At 38.2% G+C, this 22,160-nt stretch overlaps 1 protein-coding gene across 1 annotated transcript; it reads left to right on the top strand.

Annotated features, from left to right (window-relative positions):
• Nucleotides 1-4,323: 4,323 nt before the first annotated feature.
• On the top strand, nt 4,324-5,140 carry LOC138888070 (uncharacterized). The gene is made up of 2 exons (XM_070169872.1): nt 4,324-4,810; nt 4,866-5,140. Exons 1-2 carry the CDS (start codon nt 4,324-4,326, stop codon nt 5,138-5,140), a joined length of 762 nt encoding a protein of 253 aa, XP_070025973.1.
• The last annotated feature ends 17,020 nt before the right edge of the window (nt 5,141-22,160 follow it).

Genomic DNA, 22,160 nt, shown 5'->3' with positions numbered 1-22,160 from the left:
TTCAAAGTAAATTTTAAATAATTAGAAGTTAAATTAAAGTTATTGACGCTAACTTGCTTGAGATTGAAGTACATTTATTTTTGTTTTAGAAATTAATTAAAGGTACACGAATTTGTAATTATGTTACATAGAAAAATGCTTGAATAAAATCATATACAAAGTTTCGTATTTGTAATAATAATAATAATAATAATAATAATAATAATAAGGCAGAATAGCCTAAATGACACTTATACTTGTCTCATTTTGTCATGTCCGTCCTCCTACTTCACTTGCTTTCATCCAGACACTTTAACTTGATCAAAGTCTATTATTTAAACCCCTCTGACCGTTGACCAAGCACATGTGATAACATAATGGTTGAGCTGGACAAAGTGAGTGCAATTCACACGAATAATGAGCGTGAATATAAACATTTTGAACCAGAAATAATTAAAATAAGAAGGAAAAATTAATTAAATAAGAATGAAAATAAAATAAGTAAATAAAAAGGAAGAAAAAAGCAAAAAAGGTATGTCTCTTTCTGTTCTTCCCGTACCCACCCCCTCCCTTTTTGTTCCCTCTGTACCTTCTTCTTCTTCCAAGTAAATATTTACAATCTCAGCTTGATTACATCCTAATCAGCTGTTCTCAAATAAAATTGATCTCAAACACAAATAAAAATTTTATCTAGGCTGCAAAAATATGATATTGTGATGATAATTTTTTCTTCTGTCTCCAATTCCTTGCCTTGTCTTCAATATTATAGATCTGAGCCACCATTGATTTTCCTCCATTTTTAATCTCTGAAATTTGGAGGTGAAAACCAACATCCCTTATTCTGCCATTGATTTCCTCCATTTAAAAAAAAAATACCAACAACCCTTGTTTATGAATGAGGGTAGTTTTTGTTCTACTGGGACCTCAAGAATGCGAGAACAAATGGCATCAGCGATGCCTTGACCGTGTTCTCTCTGTTCGCCGACAATTATGGTGAGGTCAGTAATGACATGCTTAGAATTGAAAGTTAAATTGGACAAAAAGAGCTCGTAAAGCCTAACAATCTCGTCCATGGTTAGGGGTAACACGATAACATCATCATCGTCAAGCAGACAGGATTTAAGTGCGCTTTGGACATAAAAATCCTAGCAAGGATGACGGAAAAGAGGGGAGAGACATTAGTGGTTCATACTTTCTAAACCTTAACTAAGGGGGTAAGCGTAAACTGAAGGGAGAATTTGGATTTGGGAGAGATAATAATAATTTCCCCTTTTATTTTCTTATGTGGCATAATAATTGACTTGGAGCCTACGTGGTTTAATTTTCTTGACGTGGCGTCCCACGTGTAGGAGATTGTATTACACGCACTGGTGGCCTCATGTCATAAGCGTTTATTATACACAATTTGAAGGAGTGTAAGTGTTCAATTGACAAATTATTAAGTTTGGGGAGTGACATGACAAAGTGGGACAAGTATAGATGTTATTTAGGTCATTCTGCCTACTACTACTACTAACTACTACTACTACTATCACCCCAAATATTGGGATCAAACTGGGTTTGTTTGTTGCTGTTAATAAATGTCTAGATTTCGTTAAATATCTATTGTTAGGGAAGTGGGAAAAATAACGAGATGGGACCCAATACTGATCCTAGGTGGCAGTGATGGGGCCCAATCAACCTAATAGCTTTCGTTGCTTATTAATAAGGGAAGTGGGAAAATCATTTAAGTGTTAAGTGTAACTTGAAGTACAGTAGTCTTTACTTTACAACAGCATATGCTATAATGGAGACGCCGTTGCTCAATGGCTACTCTGTTTAACCAAAAAATAGAATTTTAGTCAAAGCTAGAATTTAGAAGAACGCAGGTTACTGATAATCAAAAGAATATGTAGAAGAGAATAATTTGGAGTAACCAAAATATAATCAGAAGAAAAACAAGTGAATTAGAGTATATTTCAATTGTGTCTGTCCTTACAAGTGACTAGATACCTCCCTTTTATAGGTGTCTTGAAGGTATGTGTTTCCTTCAAATCATAATGAGGCTATTATGAATAATTAAAGACATTAAATGCTACATTACACAATCATTGTAATCAATACAAATTCTCTAACGTATTCGGTATTTAATGCCTATCGAATTCCGTATCTGCGCTCTTTATTATGGTCAGATCTGTTTCTTTTGATAAATGATCTAAATAGATACGGGCGCTGAATCCTTCAAATGTCCTCCCGTGCCTCTTCCTTTGCCTTTGCTCGTTTCTATTGCTGCCCGTGACTCTTAACTAATTATAATTCTTTGACTATTTGATCAGTCCACGTGTCTCAACATATATAAATTCAATTTTTCCCAATACAGATAGTCCCCCACTTTCCATTTATTCATCAATTGAATATTTGAGAAGTGGATTTCATTAAAACGAGAATTTTTGTCACCACTAATGCTATGACAAAACTGACGCTTCAATTGTCACTTCCATTTAATACTTCATGCACGTGTCGATTTTCCATTGGCTCTGCAGTTTTTGCAGTCTTTTTTCAAGGTTTTTACGGTGCCACTATTAATAAAGTGCCAGTTATCATAATTATGGTATTTTCACCTCTGCACTTTTACCTTTGGCGGTTGCTTATCGGTATAAATATAATTGTTTCCTTTGTCTTTATCACGTAAAGCTTATTGAACACTTATTTCTCCAAATCTTTGTTGACTTCTTCCTTAGACCATTCCTTTTCGATATGTCTTCTCCAAATCTTAACCCTGAGAGAGTTTCCATTACTGACTCCTTCCCTAATGCCCCTGTTAGGCATAGAAGGGGAGGTAGACTTCGTAGTTTAGGATCTACTCGAGGAGGTGGTTCGTCTATGCCTTCTTCTAGTTCTGGTCCTTCCTCTAGAACCAGAGGTTCCCTTTCTAAAAAATCTTCTTCTAGGGGTAAAGACCATTCTGAACCTTTACGCGAACCGTTAGTAGATGAGATAGTTCCTTCAGAATTGTCTTTTTACCATGACAGGGAATCTCTTAGAAACCAAGTTTCCGCATTAGATAGTGTTGATACTTACCCTACTCAAATTACAGAGGTTTTGACTCCTGTGGTTCGTAAGGACTGCCATTGGAGTAATGATTTTCTCATTATTATCCCTAATCCGAATCAAAGAATTACTTCCTATTTAACGGGGTTCTCTTTTATTTACACTTACCCTTTTACTTTAGGGTTTAGACCAGCAATTGACCCAGTCATTCTCGAATTTTGCCGTTTCTTCAATGTCTGCTTGGGTCAAATTGGCCCAATCATATGGAGGGCAGTTGCCTGTTTAAGGCATTTAGCCACTAGAGCTGAAGCTCCTTTTACATTCCCTCACTTAATTCATATTTACTCACCTAGGCTTTTTCGTAATGGTGTTTTTACACTAGTGGCCAGGAGTAAGAGGGTTTTGGTGAGCCCTGAAGATGACAAGGATCGTGGCTGGTATGACCGATTTGTTGTTGCCCCCACTGTTGGTTTAGTGGGTGAAGATAATGTCCTCTTTCCTGAGAAGTGGAATTTTGCACGAGGTCTTTTATCCCTCTCGTACCTTCTTCTTTCAAATTTATCAACTTTACTAATTTTACCCCCCCCCCCCCATAGTTCATCATACTGAAACGGGCTCTTCAAGTAAGAGTGCCGCTATGAGGTGGGTAACTATTGAAATTCCTGCTGAGAATAGCCTTTTGAGAAAATTAGGTCAGGCGGATATATGGCTAGAGCCTCTTATTGGACCAATTGAAAAAGCAAAGCTGGAAAGCCATAGTTCCCCGACTTTAATGAATGACATCGTGCATGCCACTCTGAAGGTATTTTCCTTCTCTCCCACTTTGCAAAAATTTTCATCTTTGAGATTCTTATTTCTTCTCTTTTCTTTTTTAGGCTAATCTATAAGCACAGAGTTGATGAAAAGATCTGCTCCTTTGGAGAAGACAACACGTGACTCTCAATTGGAAGCAACCAATTGGAAGGGGCAATTTGAGAGTGCTCAGCTTGACATAGAGAGCTTGCAAGAGAACAAGAATACCTTAGAGTTGATGAAAAGAAGTAAGAGTGCCGCTATGAGGTGTGTAACTATTGAAATTCCTGCTGAGAATAGCCTTTTGAGAAAATCAGGTCAGGCGGATATATGGCTAGAGCCGCTTATTGGACCAATTGAAAAAGCAAAGCTGGAAAGCCATAGTTCTCCGACTTTAATGAATGACATCGTGCATTCCACTCTGAAGGTATTTTCCTTCTCTCCCACTTTGCAAAATTTTTCATCTTTGAGATTCTTATTTCTTCTCTTTTCTTTTTAGGCTAATCTATCGGCACAGAGTTGATGAAAAGAATTGCTCCTTTGGAGAAGACAGCACGTGACTCTCAATTGGAAGCAACCAATTGGAAGGGGCAATTTGAGAGTGCGCGGCTTAACATAGAGAGCTTGCAAGAGAGCAAGAATACCTTAGAGCAGCGAGTACGGACCTTAACCTCAGAATTGGCGGTTACAAAAGCTTCTTCACACCAAGCAGAGAAAGACAAAGAGCGTCTCGAGTCCTCCTTTTCAGAGCAGCTGTCTAAAACTAGTGAAGAGATCAGAGAGTTAAAGGCTCTTTTAAATCAAAAGGAAGTTTACTCTGGGGAGCTTGTGCAGAATTTGACTCAAGCACAAGAAGACCTCAGAATATCTGATGATAAGGTGCGTGCTTTAGAATGCTCCCACGCCTCTCTTCAAGCTTCCCACAGCTCTGCCTTGGCTGAAAATGAAGAGCTAAAAAATGAGATCACTGCTTGGGAAAAGGATTATGAGATCCTTGAAGAAAAAATCTGTCGTTGAAGCAAGTTGTGCTTTTTTGAATTCCCGTCGTGATACCCTACTTGAAGCTAGCCAAGAAAACTTCAACCTGGAGTTAGAGTTAGCTAAAATCAACAAAACTATTGAAAAGGCTCAACAGACTGAGGACTTCCCTTCTCTTGTGGATGAAGTTCCCGTGGCTGAAGCTTTTATGAATGTTGAAGCTGATACGGGTGTCATGACTATTTCAAACCCGATCGAGCCCGTTGCTGCAAGTCAAGTTGAAGTCGCGCCTGCTGATGCACCTGCCCAAATTGAGCCTGCTGCTATCGATGTTCCTCCCTCAATACCACAAACTTCTTAGTGACCAGTTTTAATCATTCAAATGATTTTATTTTTGCTTTGACTTTGGAAGATAGTAATCAAACCCTTAACTTCATTTGAGGGTTGATTTTAGGAACATTAGTCCCCAAGTCTTTTAATGGGGTAATCTAAACAATTTCGTAGTTTGATGACTAAGTTGGAACTTAGTCTTAGATGTTTTTTTGGTACATATTAAGAAGTTTTTTATCTTAAACTTCTGCTTGCTTTATTCTCGCCTTTATTTTTAAGGACTTACATAATAATTTGCATTTTTGTTTTCTGAAAAATGCTTCTATTAACCTCATGATTAATTTAAACATGAGTTTTATAAAAGAGGGCCCTTTTATATTCCAATACTTAATGAAGAAGACGTCTCAACTTCATAATGGTATTATCATACGATAAAAGAAACAGGAATACACATGTTTTTCTGAAATAACTTGGACAAGTTTTTATTTTTGAACCTTGTCTAGTTCCGAATAAAACTTTACATGTATTTGAATTACATCCATAACTTTTTTGTAACTATTTTTCTTGTAACAGATTTAAAAAACAATAAATAATAGACACGGGTTTTTTCCTTATAACCCGTTTTAGTACAAAGCCTTTATCCCTAGTGAGGTTTTTCTTTGGTCTTAGCTCGTGGCTTTATGACTTTTACTCTACACTTGACTGGCTTTAGCTCGTGGCTTTATGACTTTTACTGTGCACTTGACTTGACTCTTTCAGGCTTGATTTTTCCTTAATCTTCTTTGCTTTCTTTATACATATGTTCGTGTATATTATGTAGTCCCCTAAGTGTTTGAGTGTTGAAGTATGAAGCCTCGAGCACTTGATAGTTTCTCACATTTGGTCCTTTCCCTGAAAAAGGAAAAACATACGAGACTCAGAGGGACGATTATAGATGAAGACTGCATAACCCATTTTTATTTCTATCAGAATAATTGTAACCCTAGGCCAGGAATTTTAGGTTACTCCATGTGCCTTGCAGGTCGTGACTCATCATTTAGTATGAGTTAGCGTTTTGCCTATCATCTAAAATCATTAGTAAAATCTTAACAATTCAAAAATGATATTTAAAATGGTTATACCTGACCGTGGATTTTCTTTAGAAATAGTATCTCTTTAAATGAAAAGCAATTCCAATGCGAAGGTAGTATCTTGCCATCCATTGTCTCCAGTTCATATGCTCCTTTACCTACAACATCACGCACTCTGTAGGGTCCTTCCCATGTTGGACTTAATTTCCCTGTGTTAGCTACCTTTGTAGACTGAAAAACCTTTTTAAGCACGAAGTCCCCAATTTTGAAGAACCTGAGACGTGCTTTTCTATTGTAGTATCGTTCTATGAGTTGCTTCTGTGCTGACATTCTTATTAAAGCAGCTTCTCTCCGCCCCTCGAGTAAATCTAGATTGACCCGCATCTCCTCGTCATTAGACTCTTGTGTCGCCTGTGTGAACCATGTACTTGGTTCCCCTATCTCAACTGGAATTAAAGCCTCAGCTCCATAAACCAATGAAAATGGTGTTTCACCTGTACTTGTTTTTGCAGTTGTGTTATAAGCCCATAAAACTCCAGGTAATACTTCAGGCCAGTTTCCTTTTGATTCCTCTAGCCGTTTCTTTAAGTTGTTGATAATGACTTTGTTCGTTGATTCTGCCTGCCCATTACCCACCGGATGGTAGGGTGTTGACATAGTCCTTTTAATTTGCCAACTTTGAAAAAATTTCGTGATCTGAGCTCCAATAAACTGAGGACCATTATCACATACGATCTCCTTTGGTACGCCGAATCGACATATGATATTCCGCCAAATAAAGTCTCTGACTTTCTTTTCTCGCACCTGTTTGAATGTACCTGCCTCTACCCATTTAGTAAAATAATCAGTGAGAACAAGCAAAAATTTTACCTGTCCTTTTGCTTGCGGTAATGGTCCTACGATATCCATTCCTCATTTCATAAATGGCCACGGCGAAATGACTGGATGTAATAATTCTGCAGGTCTATGCATATTGTTACCATACCTCTGGCATTTATCACATTTGGCTACGAAAATTTCTGCCTCCTCTTCCATTTTAGGCCAGTAATAACCTGCCCTAATAAAGGTTATTACTAGTGATCTTCCACTCGCGTGATTCCCGCAATGACCCTCGTGTATTTATCTCATTACATACTCTGTTTGCGAAGGTCCAAGGCATCTTTCTAAGGGTCTACCAAACATTTTATGATATAGATTGCCTTGTTTTAAGCAGTATCGAGCGGCCTGCCTTCGAAGCGCATATGCCTTTTTCTTGTCATCAGGGACGGTTCCATACTGCAAAAAAGCAACAATTTCGTTCCTCCAAAGGTTAAGTTATTAAAATTTACCTCATTCGCATCAGGATCAAGAACTGAATGAAATAAATGTATCACTGAGGCATTTGCATCGTTTGCCAGGTCAGCCGCAGATGCGAGATTAGCTAGGGCGTCTGCTTCAAAATTTTGTCCCTGGGTATTTGTCTAATCTTGAAATTGTTTTACCAATTCTCGTACCTTTTCTAAATACTGTTGCATCCTTGCTTCTCTGGCTGTATAAGTCCCCAATGTTTGATTAACTACGAGTTGTGAATCACTTTTGATTATAATCTGATTTATGCTAAGTTCCTGTGTCAGTTCTAACCTGCAATCATAGCCTCATATTCTGCCTCATTGTTAGTTATAGAATGACATTTAATAGCTTGCCGAATGGTTTCACCCGTAGGTGGTACCAATACTATCCCCAAACCTCCTCCTCTCACATTAGATGAGCCATCAGTGAATAAAGTCCAAGTTCCTGAGTTGGCTCCATTGAACACCTGTAATTCTTTTTCTGCTTCTAACTATATTCCCTGACTAAAATCAGCCACGAAATCAGCTAATACTTGCGATTTTATAGCAGTTCTAAGTTGGTATGCAATTTCGTATTCACTTAACCCTATTGCCACTTAGCTAACCTACCTGATAACTCATGCTTATGTAGTATGTTACGTAAAGGGTAGGTAGTTACCACAACGATAGGATGACATTGAAAGTAAGGTCTTAACTTCCTAGATGCCATGATTAATGCAAGTGCAAGTTTTCTAACTGAGGATACCTTGTTTATGCATCTAACAAAGATTTACTTACGTAATAGATAGGTGATTGTTTACCTTGCTCTTCTCGGACCAGAACAGCACTTACTGCCACCTCCGAAATAGCAAGGTATAAGAGTAGCTTTTCCCCAGCCTTTGGTTTTGCCAACAGAGGCGGATTTGATAAGTATGTTTTCAAATTCCTAAGTGCTTGTTGACATTCCTCATTCCATTCAAAATGATCCTGCTTTTTAAGAGCTGAGAAGAATTTAAAACACTTCTCTGATGATTTAGAGATGAATCTTCCCAAGGCCGCAATTCTCCTTGTTAATCTTTGAACTTCTTTCTTGTTTGAAAGTATGTCAGAGATTTCTTCAATGGCTTTAATCTGTGCAGGATTTACTTCAATTCCACGGTTAGAAACAAGAAAACCCAAAAACTTGCCTGATGCAACGGCAAATACACATTTTTCGGGATTTAACTTCATATTATATTTACGCAGAATTGAAAATGTGTCAGACAAGTGTGATATGTGATTTTTGAGTGCTGAGTTTTAACAAGCATATCATCTATATATACCTCCATTGTCTTTCCTAAATATTCCTGAAACATTTTGGTAACTAACCGCTGGTATGTTGCACCTGCATTCTTTAGACCAAAGGGCATTACTTTATAACAATAAGTCCCCCTATCTGTTATAATGAAGTTTTTTCTTCATTTGCCAGATCCATTTTAATCTGATTATATCCTGAATATGCATCTAAAAAATTTAACAATTCATGACCTGCAGTTGCATCAATCAATTGATCTATGTGTGGAAGTGAAAAAAAATCTTTAGGGCATGCTTGTTAAGATCTGTATAATCTACACAAACCCTCCACTTACCATTTTTCTTTGGAACCACAACAGTATTAGCTAACCAGTTAGGATACTTTACCTCTCGAATGGAACCAATTTTTAGCAATTTTTGGACTTCTTCTTGAATCACCTGATTCTTGAAAGTTCCCTACTTTCTTTTCTTTTACTTCACAGGAGGATATGGCGGATCTTCATTTAGTTTATGAGTCATCACCTCCGGTGGTATTCCTGTCATGTTGGAGTAAGACCAAGCGAAGCAGTCCATGTTAGTTTTCAAAAATTCGATTAACTTACCTTTCATTCCTTGGTCAAGATTAGCCCCGACATAGACTTTTTTATCAGGCCACTGAGCAAACAACACGACAGGTTCTAATTCCTCTATCGTTGTTTTGATATCTTCATTCTCTTATGGTTCTTGAATGGTATCAGGCCTTGAGTCTACATCTGTTTGCACTTGTTTAGTTGAGGTCTGTGTTGTGATGTCCTCAACTGCCTTCTGTGATTGCTATTTGCCTTCACTTCTCGTGCTTGTATCTACAATGGATTTAATAGCCCTGGATATATGTTGATCTCTGCAAATTTGACAAATTCCCCATGGGGATGGGAATTTGATAACTTGATGCAAGGTTGAAGGAACAACATCCATTTCATGGATCCATGGTCTCCCAGAATCATGTTGTAAGCCATCTTCATGTCTACTACCTGGAACTTTGTATCTTTGACGACCCCTTCAGCAAAAGTGGTGAGTGTTACTTCTCCTTTTGTGAGGACACTGGAATTATCGAATCCAGATAAAGTATGCGCCTTTGGTATTACTCCATCTTAAGCTTGCATCTCACGTAGCACTCTTAGCAAAATAATGTTCACGGAACTACCTGGATCAATCAAAACTCGTTTCACATTAGTATCATGCACAATTAAAGATATTACAAGTGCATCGTTATGAGGGATTAATACGCCATCTGTATCTGCATCATTGAATGTAATATTGCCTTCTTCTAGAACATGCCGCACCCATTTACCTTGGGTAATAGTTATTTTGGAAGTTTTGTTAGCTGCAGTATATGACACACCATTAATGTCTTCACCCCCACTTATAACGTTAACAGTTCTTTTGGGAGAAGGTGGCCTTGGAGGCTCCTGCATGTTCTTCATGTAAGCTTGCTTGCCTTTCTCGCTGAACAACTCTGTAAGATATCTTTGTTTTAATAAATGATCAACTTCACTTTGTAAAAATCTACAATCTGTTGTTTTATGCCCGTGATCATTATGGAACTCACACCAATGGTCATGGTTGCGCCTGTTTGGGTTCGATCTCATTTCCTTTGGCCATCGAACCTTATCTCCCATGCTTTTCAAAACAGCTACGATCTCGGAGGTGCTGACGTTGAAGTTGTAACCTCCGAACCTCGCTTTTAAATTTCTGTCAGCATCCCGTGACTCATAGTTGTTTCGCTCGTTCCTAAATCTTGATGAAGAACCTGATTCTCTATTTCTTGATTTGTGATCGTGCCTTTGATTATCCTATTTTGACCGTGAGTCTTTCCCCGCAGGTCCCATATAAGGCTCGTACCTATTTTACCGGATCTTTTTTCGTTCTCTGCACGTCTTGAACTTATACTTTCTTCTTTTTGAGATCGGGGAACAATATCTTCCTCAATCCTCAACTTCGTGCTATACCTGCTATAAACATCGTTCCATGTTGTAGCTGGGAATTCTCGAAGGCTTTCCTTTAGTCTCCTCGTAGCTTCCGAGCTTTTTTCATTCAAATTGCTTGTGAAAGCTATAGCTGCACAGTTATCAGGTACATGCGGCAATGTCATTCTTTCGCGTTGAAATCTGTCCACGAATTCTCTAAGCAATTCTGAATCTCCTTGCTTAATTTTGAAAATATCCTCCATTCGTTTTTCCAATTTTTGGGCTCCCGAGTGCGCTTTGATGAAAGAATCTGCAAGCTCAACAAAAAAATTTATAGAATTTTTAGGTAAAAGGGAATACCACGTTAGTGCTCCTTTGGTGAGTGTTTCATCAAATTTATTGACTAATATCGACTCGATCTCCTGCTTAGTCAAATCATTGCCTTTTACGCCCATTGTGAATGCAGTCACGTGGTCCCGTGGGTCTGTCGTTCCATCATACTTTGGAATATCAGACATTTTGAACTTTTTTGGAATTGGGAGTGGGGCAACACTCGACTTCCAGGGTTGTTGCGAATATCTGTTCATGTCTACCCCTTTGACTATGGGCGGCACCCCGGGTATCTGCTCTATGCGTTCACTTTGCTCCTTGGGCTGTTTCTGCAAGGTTAGTACTAAATTTTTTAAATCAGAATTAATTACATTACCTGGTTCTCTCTCCTGCGATTTACTGGGAGTTCCACCACTGCTTGAGTTAACAAGCCCGAAACGAGGGTTTTCTATAGTGTTATTACTTGGAGAAGGTGTGGGTGTTGCAATAGGTAACTGGTTAACAAGCTCTTCAACAGATTTGTTGACCTGAGCAGTAATTAACTTCTACAGAGCTTCATCAACAGCTTCAACATTTTCAAATTGAGCATACTCGTTTATTTGAGATCCATCGGGAGTACCCTCACGAGATTGTCGTAGAGAGTCCTGCGGAGTAGGAACCTAAATGTTAATGTTCTGTGGGCCCCCTGACTTTGTTGGTTCTCTTGGTTTCCTGGGGTGTTGTCATTGTTATTCGACATGATTGATGTAACAAGGAAGGTCAAGTGAAAAGAAAATAGATTATCAGATTCCCGACAACGGAAACAATTTGTTTAATCAAAAAATAGAATTTTAGTCAAAGCTAGACTTTAGAAGAACGCAGGTTACTGATAATTAAAAGAATATGTAGAAGAGAATAATTTGGAGTAACCAGAATGTAATCAGGAGAAAAATAAGTGAATCAGAGTATATTTCAATTGTGTCTGTCCTTACAAGTGACTAGATACCTCCCTTTTATAGGTGTCTTGAAGGTATGTGTTTCCTTCAAATCATAATGAGGATATTATGAATAATTAAAGACATTAAATGCTACGTTACACAATCATTGTAATCAATACAAATTCTCTAACGTATCCGGTATTTAATGCCTATCGAATTCTGTATCTGCGCTCTTTATTATGGTCAGATCCCCCAGACCTGCTCCTTTTATATTAGATGAACCATCAGTGAATAAAACCCAAGTCCCCGGGTTTACACCATTAAAAACTTGTAATTCTTTTTATGCTTCTAAATGCATCCCCTGACTAAAATCAGCCACGAAATCAGCTAGTACTTGAGATTTTATAGCGGTCCTGGGTTGATAAATGATTTTGTATTTACTTAGTTCTATAGCCCATTTTGCTAATCTTCCTGACAGTTCATGTTTATGCAAAATGTTTTGAAGCGGAAAAGCAGTAACTACAATAATGGGATGACATTGAAAATAAGGTCTTAATTTTCTAGATGTCATGATCAAAGATAATGCTAACTTTTCTAGCTGTGGGTATCGTGTCTCAGCATCTAATAAGGACTTACTTACATAATAAATAGGAGATTATTTACCTTGGTCCTCCCGGACTAAAACAACACTTACCGCAACTTCAGACACAACCAGATAGATGAGAAGCTTTTCTCCCACCTTTGGTTTTGCCAATAACGGTGGTTTTGACAAATAAGCTTTCAAATTTCTAAGGGCTTGTTGACAATCTTCATTCCATTCAAAATGATCTTGCTTTTTGAGTGCAGAGAAAAACTTAAAACACTTTTCTGAGGATTTGGAAATAAATCTCCCCAAAGCTGCAATTCTTCCCGTTAATCTTTGAACTTCCTTTTTATTAGTAAGGATATCAGGGATTTCTTCTATTGCTTTGATCTGAGAAGGATTTACCTCAATACCACGGTTAGAAACAAGAAAACCCAAAAACTTACCTGATGCAACTCCAAATGCACATTTTTCTGGGTTGAGTTTCATATTAAATTTTCGCAAAATTTCAAATGTAACAGATAGATGAGAAATATGATCATGAGACTGCTGGGTTTTGACGAGCATATCGTCTATATATACCTCCATTGTTTTTCCTAAATATTCTTGGAACATTTTGGTAACCAACCTTTGATAGGTTGCCCCAGCATTTTTGAGACCAAAAGGCATTACTTTATAACAGTAAGCCCCCCTGTCTGTAATGAAATAAGTTTTTTCTTCATCACTAGGGTCCATTTTAATTTGGTTGTACCCTGAATATGCATCAAAAAAACTTAGAAGTTCATGTCCTGCAGTTGCATCAATTAATTGATCTATATGTGGTAAAGGAAAAGAATCTTTTGGACAAGCTTTATTAAGATCTGTATAATCTACACAGACTCGCCACTTACCATTTTTCTTAGGTACAACAACTGTGTTGGCTAACCAATTAGGGTACTTTACCTCGCGGATTGACCCAATTTTTAATAGCTTTTGGACCTCATCTTGAATCACCTGGTTTTTGAAAGCCCCTTGCTTTCTTTTCTTTTGCTTTATTGGTGTAAAGGATGGGTCTTCGTTTAATTTGTGAGTCATCACATCCGGTGGTATCCCTGTCATGTCAGCATGGGACCAAGCAAAACAGTCCACGTTAGATTTTAGAAATTCAATTAACATACCTCGCATGTTTGAGTTTAAATTAGCTCTAACATAAACTTTCTGTTCAGGCCATTGCTCAAATAATATCACAGCCTCGAGTTCTTCGATGGTTGTTTTGATATTTTCATTCTCCTCAGGTTCTTGAATTGTATCAGGTCTCGAGTCTAAATCCGTTTTCTCTCGCTCAGTTGAGGTTTGATTGCTGACACCTTCAACTGTTTCCTATAATTGCTATTTTTCTTTATTTACGGTGCTCGTATCTGTTACATTATTGATACTCCTCGCTGTTTGCTGATCCCCTCGAATTTGACAAATACCCTACGGTGATGAAAATTTAATAACTTGATGTAGAGTTGACGGAACAACATCCATATCATGGATCCAAGGCCTTCCCATGATCATATTGTAGGCCATTTCCATATCAACTACCTGAAATTTAGTTTCTTTAACAACACCTGCAGCAAAAGTTGTTAGAATTACCTCTCCTTTTGTTACCACACTTAAATTGTCGAAGCCTGACAAGGTATGCGCCTTGGGTATCATTTTGTCTTCAGCTTGCATTTCACGTAATACCCTTAGTAGTATAATATTTACGAAACTCCCTGGATCAATCAAAACTCGTTTAACATTAGTATCATGTACAAGTAAAGATATTACCAGTGCGTCATTATGTGGGGTTATCACTCCTTCGGTATCTGCATCATCGAATGAAATACTTTCATTTTCTAAAACCTGTCGTACCCGTTTCCCATGTGTAATTGTTACTTTAGAAACCTTGTTGGAAGCTATGTAGGTTGTGCCGTGAATATCTTCTCCCCCACTTATCACATTCACTGTTCTCTTGGGTGAAGGAGGCTTTGGTGGCTCTTGCCTATTTTTCATATAGGCTTGTTTACCTTTTTCACTAAATAACTCAGTGAGGTACCCTTGCTTCAATAGATGATCCACTTCACTCTGCAAGAATCTACATTCTGAAGTTTTGTGCCCGTGATCATTGTGGAATTCGCACCAATGATCTGGATTGCGTCTATTTGGATTTGACCGCATCTCTTTTGGCCATCGTACCTTATCTCCCATTCTTCTTAAAACAGCCATGAGCTCGGAGGTAGTGACATTAAAGTTATATCCGCCGAACCTTGCCTTTAAACTTCTGTCATCATCTCGTGACTCTTGTCTGTTCTGATCATTTCTGAATCTTGATGAAGAACCAGATTCCCTGTTCCTCGATTTTTGATCATATTGCTGGCTATCTTGTTTTGACCGTGAGTCTTTTCCTGCGGGTCCCATATATGGATCGTACCTGTTTTTACCTGATCTTTTTTCGGTTTCTGATCTTCTGGAACCGCCCCATTCTTCATGATGAAACTTAGGTACGGTATCTTCTTCAATTCGCAACTTCGTACTGTACCTGTTGTAAACATCATTCCACGTGGTTGCAGGGAATTCTCGAAGGCTTTCTTTGAGTCTTCTCGTGGCTTCAGAACTTTTGTCATTTAAATTACTTGCAAAAGCTATTGCAGCCCAGTTGTCAGGCACACGGGGTAGAGTCATTCTTTCATGCTAGAATCTATCAACAAAGTCTCTGAGCAACTCTGAATCTCCTTGTTTGATTTTGAAAATATCTTCCATTCTTTTCTCAACCTTTTGTGCTCCCGAATGTGCTTTAATAAAAGAATCTGCAAGCTCAGCAAAAGAATTTATAGAATTTTCAGATAAAAGAGAATACCAGGTTAATGCACCCTTGGTGAGTGTTTCTCCAAATTTCTTGACCAGTACTGATTCAATTTCTTGTTTGGTCAAGTCGTTGCCTTTTACGCATGTTGTAAATGCAGTCACGTGGTCACGTGGGTCTGTAGTACCATCATATTTCAGGATGTCAGGCATTTTGAACTTTTTCGGAATTGGAAGGGGAGCAGCACTTGGCTTCCAAGGTTGTTGTGAGTATTTGTCCATGTCAACTCCTTTTATTACAGGCGGAACTCCAGGGATTTGCTCAATACGTTCATTTTGTTCCTTAATCTGTTTCTGCAAGGTTAGTACTAAATTTTGCAAATAGAAATTATTTGAATTACCTGGTTCCCCTTCCTGTGGTTCACTGGTGGTTCCTCCATTTCCAGAATTAACAAGACCAGAACGGGGATTCTCCAATGTATTATTATTAGGAGTTGGTGTGGGTGGTACGGCAGGCAATCGACTAACTAGAGCCTGAAGAGCTTTGCCGACTTGTGCATCAATTAGCTTTTATAAAACTTCATTTGTACCACCTTCAAAGTGTTCAGATTGTTCTTGTTGATCAGCACGAGATTCAGGAGTGCCTTCACGAGATTGACGTGGTGAATTTTGAGGGGAGGGAACCACTTCAATGTTATGTAAATCTCCTTGATTTTGATGGATTTGATTTTCAGGGTTTCCCAAAATGTTTTCATTGTTATTATTGGTGTTGTTGTTTGATATGGTGATAACAATGGACAAGATGTAGCTTAAAAGAAAAGATTATCAGATTCCCGGTAACAGAACCAATTTGTTTAACCAAAAATCTGAGTCTTTGGTCAAAGCTAGAAAGAAATTCGGGTTACTGATAATCAGGAGACGAAAATAAAATATTTTTGAGAATAATGGTAAAGCAGTAAATAGTTTTGTATTTCAGTAAGATCTCAATCGTATTTCGTGTCCTTACATATGTTGAGTCTTACCCCTTTATAGTTGATTCTAGGAGAATATATAATGTCTTTGTCTTAATGAGGCAATTATGAGCAATAAATGATATTTAAAAGAAACGTTACACAATCATTTCTATTTAATTCAGATTCTCTAACGTATTTGACATTTAATGTTGTATTTAAACTCTTTTACGTCATCAGATTCGTATCTTCAACTTCTTCTGATCTTTGATCTTTAAACGACTCGAATAGGTACGAGACTCGTACCTACTTTAGTAACGGTCCACACCTATGTTGCTTTCTTTTCCCCTTATCTGTTGTCGCTCGTGCCTCTTGGCTATTTATTGCGTTTTGACCTTTTGACCAGTCCACGTGTCATGACACATCATCTTCAATATTCAGACTCAGTTTTTTCCCAATACAGTATGTATTGGAAAAAATTGAATTTATATATGTTGAGACACGTGGACTGGTCAAATAGTCAAAGAATTATAATTAGTCAAGAGTCATGGGCAGCAATAGAAACGAGCAAAGGCAAAGGAAGAGGCACGAGAGGACATTTGAAGGATTCAGCGCCCGTATCTATTTAGATCATTTATCAAAAGTTCTCATACCACCTACGGGTGAAATTATTAGGCAAGCTATAAAATATCATTCTATAACTAACAATGAAGCAGAGTACGAAGCTGTAATTGCAGGTTTGGAATTGGCAAGAGAACTCGGCATAACACAAATTATAATCAAGAGTGATTCTCAAATCGTGGTCAATCAAATGCTGGGGACTTATACAGCCAGGGAAACTCGAATGCAAGAATATCTCGAAAAGGTACGAGAACTAATTAAGCAATTCCAAACTTGGAAGGTAATGCAGATCCCAAGAGATGAGAATGTGGTGGCAGATGCTTTAGCTAATCTCGCATCTGCAGCTGACGTAGCAAACGACGCAAATGCTTCAGTCATACATTTATTTCATTCTGTTCTCGAACCTGATAAGAATGAGGTAAATTTTAATCATCTAACATGGGATTAGAGAAACGAAATTATTGCTTTTTTACAGCACGGAACCGTGCCTATTGACAAAGGGAAGGCTCACGCGCTTCGCAAAAAAACCGCTCGATATTGTTTGTATCAAGGAAATCTTTATCGAAAGATGTTCGGTGGACCACTAGCACAGTGTCTCGGACCCTCTCAAACAGAATATGTGATGAGGGAAGTGCACGAAGGACATTGTGGAAATCACGCAGGGGGAAGGTCGCTGGTAAGAACATTGATTCGAGCAGGATATTATTGGCCTAAGATGGAAGACGAGGCAAATAGTTTTGTGTCCAAATGTGATAAATGTCAAAGATACGGCAATAATATGCACAGACCAGCTGAGTTACTACACCCAGTTATAGCCTCGTGGCCCTTTATGAAATGGGGAATGGATATCGTAAGTCCACTTCCACAAGCAAAAGGTCAGGTAAAGTTTCTAATTGTACTCACAGATTATTTCATTAAATGGGTAGAAGCAGGAGCATTTAAACAGGTACGAGAGAAGGAAGTTAAAGACTTCATATGGCGAAATATAATATGCCGTTTTGGAGCACCAAAGGAGATTGTGTGTGACAATGGACCACAATTCATAGGAGCTCAAATCACAGAATTTCTTCAAAGTTGGCAGATTAAAAGGATAATGTCTACGCCATACCATCCAGTGGGTAATGGACAAGCGGAATCCATTAACAAAGTCATTATCAACAACTTGAAGAAGAGGTTACAGGATTCAAAAGGTAATTGGTCTGAGGTATTACCTGGAGTATTATGGGCTTATCGTACAACGACAAAAACAAGCACTGGAGAAACACCATTTTCAATGGTTTATGGTGCGGAAGCCTTAATTCCAGTTGAAATAGGTGAACCAAGCACACGGTACGTTCGGGCAACGGAGGAATCTAATGATGAAGAGATGCGGGTCAACCTTGATTTGCTTGAAGGAAGAAGAGAAACTGCATTGATAAGAATGGCAGCACAAAAGCAAGTAATTGAATGATATTACAATAGGAAAGCACGCCTCAGATTTTTCAAAATTAGGGACTTCGTGCTTAAAAAGGTATTCCAATATGCAAAGGCTGCTAATTCAGGAAAGCTAAGTCCAACGTGGGAAGGACCATACAGAGTTCGTGACATTGCGGGAAAAGGAGCATACGAGTTGGAGACAATGGACGGCAAAGTTTTACTCTCACATTGGAATGCCGTCCATTTAAAGAGATATTACTTCTGAGAAAGTACCCACTGTCAGGTATTGCCATGTTAAAATTTTTCTTTTGAATTATTAAAGTTTTACTAACGATTTTAGATGCTAGGCAAAAACCCTAACTCGTGCCAAATGATGAGTCACGACCTGCAAGGTAAAATGGAGTATTCTAAAATTCCCAGCCTAGGGTTACAATTAATCTGATGAAAATACACACGAGTTAGGCAGTCTTCATCTATAATCGCACCTCCGAGTCCCGTATATTTTTCTGTTTCAGGAAAAGGACCAAATTGAAAGAAATAAACAAGTGCTCGAGGCTTCATATTTCACCGCTCAAACACTTGGGGGACTACATATTATACATAGATATGTGTAGAAAAACAGATACGAATATCGAACAAAAGTCGGCCACAAAGAGGCAAGTGTTGAGAAAAAGTTACGAAGTCTTCAGCATTCATCATCGTGTTCAACAAACACAAGACATTCATCATAATGTTTTTCCTATGAGAACAACAGAGTCATCTCTCAAACTCATAAACGAAGTCACCTCTCAAACTCTTCATATAAAGATAGGGTCATGACTATGTACTGAAACAGGTTATGAAGAAAAACCTTGTTTATTTTATATTATGTAAAAATCTGTTACAAGAAAAACAGTTACGAGGAAGTTATAGATGTATTTTAATACATGTAATAGTCAAAAAACTTGTTAAAGTTCATGAATAAAAACTTGTCAAAGTTGTTTCATACAAAGCATGTGTATTCCTATTTCTTTCATCGTATTATAACACCATTGTGAAGTTGAGACGTCTTCTTCATTAAGTGTCGATAAAATAAAAGGGCCCTCTTTTATAAACCTCATGTTAATAAGTCATGAGAAGAATCATAAAGCATTTTCAAAGGATAAAAATGCTAAACTATTCTATAAGTCCTAAATAAGTAAGGAAAAGGCAAGAATAGAACACATTGAAGTACTAACAAAACTTCTTAATATAATTAAAAAGACTAAGTAGAAACTTAGTCAATAAAAGTTTATACAAGTGCCCCATTATGATAACTGGGGACTTTCACCAAAAAATCCTTTAAAAACTAAGGGATAAAACCATCATCCAATTGAAGGGGTTAGCACATCAGAAGTTGCAATATTAATTTCACTTTCAGCCACAGGCACGGTGGCAACTTCTGAAGAAGCAGCAACAGGAACGGTTTCAGCTGAGCTTGAAATGTTAGGATCAACGAGGGAAGCAAGAGTCACGGAAGCTTCAACTTCCACAGACTGAGTCATAGAAGTTTCACCCTCTGAAGCTGGAATTGCAACATTTTCAACTTCAACTGCCATAGCAACGGCTTCTTCATTTAAAGGTTCTTCAGCCACGGGAGCTTCAATTGACGGAGAGGGAAAGTCAAGTGGTTGTTGGGTTCTCTCAATGGTCTCTAAAACTTTGGCCAACTCTGAGTTTAAATCAAAGTTTTCTTGACTGGCCTCTATTAAAGCATCACGACGAGAGTTTAGAAAAGCCCAACTCACCTCTATGTTAAAATTCTCCTCAAGAAGTTCATACTCCCTTTCCCACATAGCAAAATCATTCTTTAACACTTGATTTTCAGCTAAAGAGGATTCAAAGGATGCTTCAAGGGAGGCGTGAGAACTCTCTAAGGTACGTACCTTATCAGAAGAGATTTTTAAATCAGCTTGAGCTTGAGTCAAGCTTTGCACTAACTCTCCTGCATACTCTTCTTTCTTGGCCAAGAGTACCTTAAGTTCTCTGATCTCTTCACTACAATTTGATAGTTGTTCTGAAAATGAACACTCAAGGTGCTCTTTATCTTTCTCAAATTGGCTTGAAGAAGCCTTGGCAACTGCTAGCTCAGAAGTCAGACCTCGCTTTTGTTGCTCCAGGAGATTTCTACTCTCTAGCAATTCTTCTATAGTTCCCTGAGCATTCTCAAACTACTCTTTCCAATTTGCTGCTTCTAGTGTGCTCCCCTGGCTATTTACTCAGCCTCGTGGATAGACTTTTCAGACTCACGGGCTTTATTTTCTAGAAGGGAAATTCTTCCCATCAATTCTGTACCAATGAGGTTAGCCTGCAGTGACAATTCATAGAAATAATAATTTTTTTTTAAAAAAACTTGTTAGTAAGTGAAGGAAGAATACCTTCAAAGTAGAATGAACAATGTCATTCATCAAAGTTAAGCAGCTATGATTGTCCATCTTCTTCTTCTCAATATCTCCAATCAAAGGCCTAAGCCGGTCATCTGCTCCACCAGACTTCCTTAAAAGGTTGTTGTTAGCAGGAACTTCAAGCGTAACGCTCCTCATAGCCAAGCTTCTACTACTAGAACCCTCCTCTGCATATTGAACAGAGGAAGGGGGAGCTATAGAAGGAAGAGTGGTAGAAGAAGTGAAAATAACAGGAGTCATAGGACTCGAAGCAGGTAAGGGAGCAGAAGTAGGTAAGGAAGCAGAAGAAGAAGGAATGGGAACAGAAGAAGAAAGAGGAACTTCATCTAAAACTGGACCTAGTTCTCCACTTTCAAAACCACCAACGAAGAGACGATGAATAGATTCGTTGGTGTCCCTCGGAGTGGTTTCATCTTCAGAGGGAATGTGAACAGGTTCAGTAAGAGAGGCACAAATAGGGGTAACTTCAACTTCATTCTCGGAAACTATGCGTCTCCTGGCTCTTGGTCTAGCTATCAAAGAGGTGTCTTCGTCTTCATCGTCCTCAGAATCTTCTTCTACAACTTTCCTCTTTGACAGCCTAGTTTGAGTTCTCTCCACAGAAAGAGAAGTACCAGAAGAGGCTCGAAGGGCAGTAGCCACTTCGGTTGTCATTCCTCGAATAACAAATCCTGACAAAAAGAAGGATTTAAAAAAAAGTTAGAAAAAATAAAGGACTTGTCATACGAAAAATGATAAAGAGATGCATACCGTGAGTTTTCACTTTCCAACCATGTAAATTGGAAATGGATTTCCACGTTCTCGCCTCCATAGGCACAGCTTTCATGATTAAATTTACCCAACCACAGGAATTAGGAAGGGGTTCCACATCTCCCATGGTTGCTATAGAAAAGCAAAAAAGGATGAAATTAGAAAAGAAGTTGAAATTCTTAAGAGGTAAGAACGGTAAGTAAAAAAAACTTACGTGCAAAGTTCCACTTCTCAGGGAAGGGGATATTTGTTTTACCTACCAAATCAACTGTGCGTACCGCAACATAACGAGTGTACCACCCGCAGTCCTTGTCATCTTCAGGGCTTACTAAGACCCTTTTACTTCTTGTAGTTAGAGTAAAAACTCCATTGCGAAATAACTTGGGGTGGTAAAGATGAATAAGGTGGGGAAAGGAAAAATCAACACCGGCTTTAACAGATAAATACCTCAAACAAGCCACTGTTCTCCATACAAGGGGACCAATTTGTCCCAAACAAATTTTGAAAAAATGACAGAAATCAAGTATGACTGGGTCAATAGCAGGAATAAATCCCAAAGTGAAGGGGTAAGTATAAACAAAAGAAAATCCAATCCTAAAAGAAGATATTCTTTGATTTGGATTAGGGATTACTATAC

This window comes from Nicotiana sylvestris, chromosome 3 (assembly GCF_000393655.2).
Source record: "Nicotiana sylvestris chromosome 3, ASM39365v2, whole genome shotgun sequence".
Lineage (NCBI taxonomy): Eukaryota > Viridiplantae > Streptophyta > Magnoliopsida > Solanales > Solanaceae > Nicotiana > Nicotiana sylvestris.
The sequence above is the reverse complement of the archived record's forward strand: the minus strand, read 5'-3'. Positions and strand labels throughout refer to the sequence as shown.

Bases quoted from the DNA above. Each gene is read 5' to 3' on its own strand.
- LOC138888070 (XM_070169872.1), top strand. From the start codon at position 4,324: ATGAAAAGAATTGCTCCTTTGGAGAAGACAGCACGTGACTCTCAATTG. The intron at 4,811-4,865 runs GTCGTTGAAGCA...CCCTACTTGAAG, and splicing joins GATCCTTGAAGAAAAAATCT to CTAGCCAAGAAAACTTCAAC.